Source organism: Cylas formicarius, unplaced genomic scaffold (genome assembly GCF_029955315.1).
Source record: "Cylas formicarius isolate icCylForm1 unplaced genomic scaffold, icCylForm1.1 PGA_scaffold_5__7_contigs__length_24384050, whole genome shotgun sequence".
NCBI lineage: Eukaryota > Metazoa > Arthropoda > Insecta > Coleoptera > Brentidae > Cylas > Cylas formicarius.
In genome coordinates this window covers 4,654,371-4,661,386 of record NW_026844341.1, presented here as the reverse complement: position 1 = coordinate 4,661,386, position 7,016 = coordinate 4,654,371, and the positions used below count along the sequence as shown (strand labels likewise).

Sequence of the window (7,016 nt, the reverse complement as noted above, 5' to 3'; positions counted from 1 at the left end):
CGAACGGACTTTTTTCTCTGTTCTATCTATTTTAAGGGTATATTCTTGAAAAATATATATCACAATTTTCATTCTTCTTTGAATTGGAAAAACCAAACTACAGCCATAAAAACTTTATGGTATTTCTCTGTGATAAGTTTCGATTCCATCAATTATTTCTCTGTGACAAGTTTCTATTCCATCAATAATTTAAAACAGCTCTCGTGAAAAATTAATAATTTTAAGGTACGACTTTTCGTATCCATGGCGACGATATGTATCTGAATCATCCGAAGAGATGACCATTTAGGTCGATGAGATAGAGAAAGTACACAGTAGGTTTTATTTTTTTTTGATGAATTGGAAATGAACAATGGCTTGCAAGTTCAGAGTTCAGTCGTAGGCACAGCGAAGATTCAGATCAATATATTAGAACCTTCAACCTTACCTTTTAAGTACAGTTTGTGATATGTGTGATTGATTCCTTATTAAACTGTTCCTACGAAAGCGGAATTAAGGGAAGCAAATTTATGCGATAAGAGTTCGAGAAAAATTGAATCGCATTGTCAATAAATGCGGATGTTCTAAAAGCATCAAATTCAATTCGTGATTGATTTGGTTTGATTTGTATGATACGCTAGCGAAAATAGCCGAACCTCGTCGAACGAGCCTCACACCGTCCCGACAAATGAGACTGTCCTGTTGATATGTTCGTAGCGACTGGAAATAACGCGAAACCTCAATTTTAACGTCGGCGAACAATGACGGCCGATATTTCAGACGGGACAGAATGTCCGGCAAGAAATAATAAAAATCTTAAACCATTACGCCAAGTAAGGAAAGGCGAGACAATGTAGGTCACCCGGTATAAAAACGGCGGTAAATCACCCGTGCCGTGGGAGCCCGCTTCACTTCCCCGCAAGTTTTCCTATCGGCTGAACATCTGGACGAATTAATTCGGATGTTCGGTCGGCTTGCTAAAGCAAAAGTTTTTGTTCGCACATCGTTTATCCGAAGATACCAATAAAAGAGATGGCATTATATGATTGTCAACTAGTTCTTAATTGCTCTTTATTCAGGAGATGTATATAAAGTGGCACCTAAATGGTGCCAAAGACTTGACTATGTTTTAAAGGGCAGTCTTGTCAAACCTCTATTGTCGACAGTTATTGTGGGATCTTTTTTCAATTTCTGGTCAGCAAATGTCATTATAGAGTTGTTGTTGCTTTCTGTTTATAATCTTTGCTACAATGAAGCACCATCGCTGTTGACGCTATAATGTATTTTTCGCCTATTAGTAGTTTTTAATGAATAGGTTCTTCTTAAATATTATTTGACAAAATCTTAAACAAACGGAAACACCAGACGAATGGCATCACCACACCTGTATCCAAGAAAGGATTAAAAACCTGCCCAGAAAACTATAGAGGAATAATTTTCTTGAATACGACAATGAAACTCTTAACGAGTATTCTCAAGGACAAACTGGAAGAACAAATTAAGAATGCTGAAGAACAACAGGGCTTCACAAAGGGACGGTCAACAACAGACGCAATGTTTATAATAAAACAAATAAAAGAAAAGGCCACAGAGTACAACATGCCAGCGTATATCTGCTTCATTGACCTAACAAAGGCATTTGATAGGGTCCGATTGGGAGACGTTTTACAGATATTAATGGAAAATAAGGCACCAGCAAACATAACGAAGATAATCCACAACCTAAATAACAATAACGTAACAAAGGTGAAGGTAAGAGATCAATTCACTGAAAATATTCGAACACCGGGAGGAATCAGACAGGGTGACAGTCTAAGCCCCCTTTTGTTTAATCTTATCATGGACAAAATTATAAACAAAGTAACAGGTCTCAACCTCGGATACCGACCGGGCAACAAAAGAGTTGGAATGGTGTGGCACGCCGATGATGCAGCAATCATCGCCAAATCAGAAAACGACCTACAGAGACAACTATTCCAGTTCTTCCTAGAAAGCCGCCAACTCAATATGAACATTTCTGTCAGCAAGACCAAATGTATCTCAATCACGAATGATCCGCTCAGATGTAAGCTGGTGGTGGAGGACAAACCCATAGAACAAATGATGCAATTAAGATATCTGGGCATAGATATATCAAGCACCCACGACCCAGTTAAAGACATAAGGAGCCAGATTACCAAAGCATTATCAGCATACCTACGAGATATAGTCTGGTCCAATTCGTACATGCGCAAGGATATCAGCATTAGAATCTACAAGACATGACGTACGGCACGGAAGTCCGTGAAGACACCAACAAGACGAAACGAATGCTAAGAGTAACAGATATGAAAACAATGAGGACAATAGTGGGCAACACAAGAAGAGACAGAGTAAGAAACACAGATGTCGGAGAGCAGTGCGGGATACAAGATATTGTGATAAGGGAAAAACAACGTAAGAGGCAGTGGTACAACCATGTAAGACGGATGGACGAGAACAGACTTCCGAGAATAGTCCTGGAAAACAAACCGCCCGGCCCAAGACCTCCCGGGAGACCACCTAAAAGGTGGACAGATAGTTGGCAATCCACATCACAGGAAAAGATGCAGACGCAGCTTCAGAATTAACAGATCGACAGATCTCCAAGAAGTAGAAGAAGAAGAAGAATATATTAAGTTAAGTTCCTCACCAGGGCTTCACTTCCGATTGTTCACAAATGTTAATGACGTTTACACACCAATTTGTCTTCCACAAATATACTTGACGCTTCCAAAGGTGGTGTAATAAATAATGTTCCAATACATACCGAAATCAGTGCACGGTATAGACTCACATCCACTTCAAGGTACGGCAAAAGATTAATTTAATATCACAGAATAGCAACTTATACACTAGTCATCTCCAGAAAACCCAAGTAGTAACTGAAACTACAGATACTTTGCAGAAATTTTAGTTTGCACAACATTTATCCGGAGATACCAATAAAAGGGGTGGATGACAATGTTTCATTGTCAACTAGTTCTTGATTGCTCTTTATTCGGGAGATGAATAGGAAGCGGCACATAAATGTTAAAGACTCGGCTATATCCGAAACTCTTTTTCACTATCTGGAAAGCAAATATATCATTATGGTGTTGTAGTGCTTTCTGTTTATAATCGTCCTTATACTGTAACACTGTCACATTTTGCTTATCAGCTCTAGTTACAAACGTGTCATTTTTCTTGAGGAAGAACTTAGTTTTCCTTGTTGCTACTTCAAAGGTTGATATTTCATTATTCCTATTTAAGAAGATGTCTATCAAATTTTGATATTCATCGTCTGTTGAAGCTGTAATGTATCTTTTGTCTCACCCGGACTTCACATCAATATTGATGAGGTTCACACAGAAATTTGTTACTTCCAAAGGTGGTATCAGAGATAGTGTGCCAACATCTTCCGAACCCAGTATGGCCTTACATCCACTTCAAAGCGGAACAAGAGAATCAATTAATTTCATAAAGTGACCGCTAATACACGATTTGCCCATAGGAAACCCAAGTAGATTCTAAATTTATATATAGCAAAAGTTTTTGTTCGCGCAAGTTTTATCCGGAGATACCAAGAATAGGGATAACATATGATTATCAACTAGTTCTTAATGGCTTTTTCCTCATTATCTGTGTAGAAAGCGGCACATAAATGAATGACACCTGTCAAGGCCTCGGCTATGTAATAAGAGACAGTCTTGGCAAACGTCTACTGTCGACTGTAATTGTGGCACCATTTTTCAATATTTGATAAGCAATTTTATCATTATGGGGATGTAGTGCTTTCTGCTATACTGAAGCACCGTCACATGTCCATTTTTCTTGATGTTACTGTAAATGTTAATATTTCGTTATTCTCATTTAAGAAGGTGTCTATTAGATGTTGATCTTCATGTTCTGTTGAAGCTATAAGCTATTATATCATTTTCTTCGGATGTATGAAGTTAAGTTTCTCACCAGTACTTCACATCCGATTGTTTGTCAAAATTAGTGAAGTTCACACACCAAAGGTGGTGTAATAGATAGTGTTCCGACACCTTCCGAACCCAGTGGGTTGAATAGCCTCACATCCACTTCAAGGTGGAGTAAAAGATTGAGTAAATTTCACAAAGTACCCGCTAATATAGGATTCGCCCCCAGGAAAGCTAAGTAGATATTAAAATTACATATATAAAGCAAAAATTTTTGTTCGCACAACATTTATCCGGAGATTTTTATAAAAGTAATGGCATGTTTGTCAACGAGTTTTGATTGCTCTTTATTCAGAAGATGTATAAAAAGGGGCACCTAAATGAATGACACCTGTTAAAGACTCGGCTATGTGTTAAAGGGGAGTCTTGTCAAACGTCTATTGACGACTGCTATTGTAGTTGTAATTGTAGTGTTTTCTGTTTATAATAGTTTCTACACTCAAGCATCGTCACATTTCCCTTATCAGCTCTATTTACGAAAATGTCATTTTTCTTGATGAAGAACTTAGTTTTCCACGTTGCTACTTCAAAGGTTGATAATTCATTATTTTCATTTTAGAAGGTGTCTATTAAATGTTGATCTTCATCTTCTGTTGAAGGTAAAATGTATTTGTTGTCTATTATTATTGTTAATGAGTAGGTTATTCTTCGTATATATTAAGTTAAGTTTCTCACCAGGACTTCACATCCGATTGTCAATATTAGTGAGGTTCACACGCCAATTTGTCTTCTACAAATATGCACTTCCAAAGGTGGTGAATAGACAGTGCTCATCACCTTCTTATCTCAGTGCATAGTATGGCCTCACATCCGCTTCAAAGTAGGGAAAAAGATTGAATTAATTTCACAAAGTAGATGCGCTCCGAAAAAACCCAAGTAGATACTAAAATTATAAAAACAATTTTCAAAAAATTCCTAGTAATAATGGATATGGGAAGGAAAGTAATCATCTGAAACTGAATACATTAGCCATGTGACAACTATCCAAAGATTGTGAATCATGGTATGTTACCTCAGAAACTGTTATTAAATAATTCTTAATAATTATTATTATAAATTATAAAAATCGCTAATAAACATGGTATGTTACCTCAGAAATGTTATTAAATAATTCTTAATAATTATTATTATAAATTATAAAAGTCGGTAATAAACATGGTATGTTACCTCAGAAACTGAGAGAGAGAAGAGAGAGAGAGGGAGAGAGAAGAGAGAGAGAGAGAACTTGAGCCTCAAACCCATCTGATAAATAGCCGAGCATTGCAGATCGATATCTCTAGGTCTACCGAAGCTACCGAAGCGGAACAAGCTTCCAAGTCAATCGAAGCAGAACGAGCCTCAGAAGGTTACGTCCAACATCGAAGATGTAAGGATTTTTGCCACTAACAAGTGACAAGCCAGGAACCAATTCCAACCGACAGCAAACGACCCGAATCTGACCAACATCTATAAGCAATTTGAGAAATGTTATAATGTCCACAACATTCATACGTTTATGATGAATCACTACTGCCTTAACTAAACTGTCGATAATTATTATATGTTCAATGCCTTTGTCATAAACTGCCATTTCTCTCCCCCAAACGATCATTTAAAGCGAGCATTCGGTACGGACCATAACCAATAATTGAACTGAGAACGTCTCGCAAGGAAAGAGGGCCAGATACCGGAAAAGCGACGTTAAATCGATCGAATTCATATCGTCGAATTTCCTTCGACGTGCAACTTGAATTTTATGATTCTCAGATATCGACCGTGCTCCCGTAAAAACGTCCTAAGGAATTTAAACACTCACTCGTTTCGTCCGCGTTAATACACTCGAAATACTCCAAATGGGTTCGTTCTACTCAGAACGGAACCGAACTGCAACTTTCATGTTTTTTCATAGCGATAATAATAAGAATTTTTTTGTCTAAATTAAAAATAATTTACAATTACTTAAAAGAAAATTAGGTGTTCTCTGTTGGTGCAGTCCAGCTTAGTAGATTAGGCCACAAATTTTAAACAAATACTATTATACCATACTGTTAAACAATAGTCACTGACTTGCACTATAAGCGAACTCTTGAAATTTAGGCTACATACAAGTATATGTGGAAAGTAGAAAGTGCTGTATAGTAAATGAAGTAAATATTTGTCAAATTTAGATGTAAAATTAACACTTAACTCTTAAATTTAATAAATCAACTGGCAAAGCATTAAAACAATACATTATAAGAAAACCAACGCTGAAACATCGCATTGTGATGACAATTTATTCCTATACCTCATTTGAAGATTATGATGAGTGAAATATTTATTTCTAGTAATTTTATATAAACAGCCATATTTCAAGTCGTATGGATTGGATACGTGATTGTACTTTGTAGAGCCATATATAGGGTGTTTTCTAATTAAATGTCAATAATTAAGGGGCCTATTGTTGGGTCGATTTTAAAAATAAAACGTCATACTTATGATCTTGCACGTCCTGGTGCCTAAAATTGTGTACAATTTTTTATTGTAACCATATCATATTTACCGAGTAAAAGCATTTCTTTGCAAAGATTTTCCCTTACTTGTTTTTGTCAATGGTTTTTGGACAAAATTGAGGATTATCCCTTTTTTGACCAAGAAATACAGATGAAGCTAACTTTTCCAGAAATGCAATCAGGAATTGCCACAATAACCATATTTGAGTCAATGGAAACCTCCATGCAGTTGTAGAATTTAAACAATAAGAACAGTTTTCGGCAAATTTTTGAACTTAAATTGTTGAAAATTACTTAACTGAACCCTTTTCCCTCCCAGAAAGTCTATAATTATCGCCGATTTGCGAGAAGATTTGCCAATATTGCTAGAAGAAGTACCACATTTAATTAGAAACAGAATGTGGTTAATGCATGATGGAGCGCCTGCTCACGTTAGTCTTGCAGTAAAAGAATATGTAAATCAAATATTCAATAACAAAAGGGAAGGTCGCGCCGGACCTCAACCATGACCCCCTAGCTTCTCAGACTTAAAAAGTTTACACTTAAAAAACGGCATCTTAAAATTTTGGTGTATCGCACCCCAGTG

At 36.6% G+C, this 7,016-nt stretch overlaps 1 protein-coding gene across 1 annotated transcript; it reads left to right on the top strand.

The window, feature by feature from the left end:
• Positions 1-2,240: 2,240 nt before the first annotated feature.
• Positions 2,241-5,352, top strand: LOC132702361 (uncharacterized). The gene is made up of 2 exons (XM_060670945.1): positions 2,241-2,527; positions 5,226-5,352. Exons 1-2 carry the CDS (start codon positions 2,241-2,243, stop codon positions 5,350-5,352), a joined length of 414 nt encoding a protein of 137 aa, XP_060526928.1.
• The last annotated feature ends 1,664 nt before the right edge of the window (positions 5,353-7,016 follow it).

Bases quoted from the DNA above. Each gene is read 5' to 3' on its own strand.
- LOC132702361 (XM_060670945.1), top strand. From the start codon at position 2,241: ATGACGTACGGCACGGAAGTCCGTGAAGACACCAACAAGACGAAACGA. The intron at 2,528-5,225 runs GTGGACAGATAG...CGAGCATTGCAG, and splicing joins CCCGGGAGACCACCTAAAAG to ATCGATATCTCTAGGTCTAC.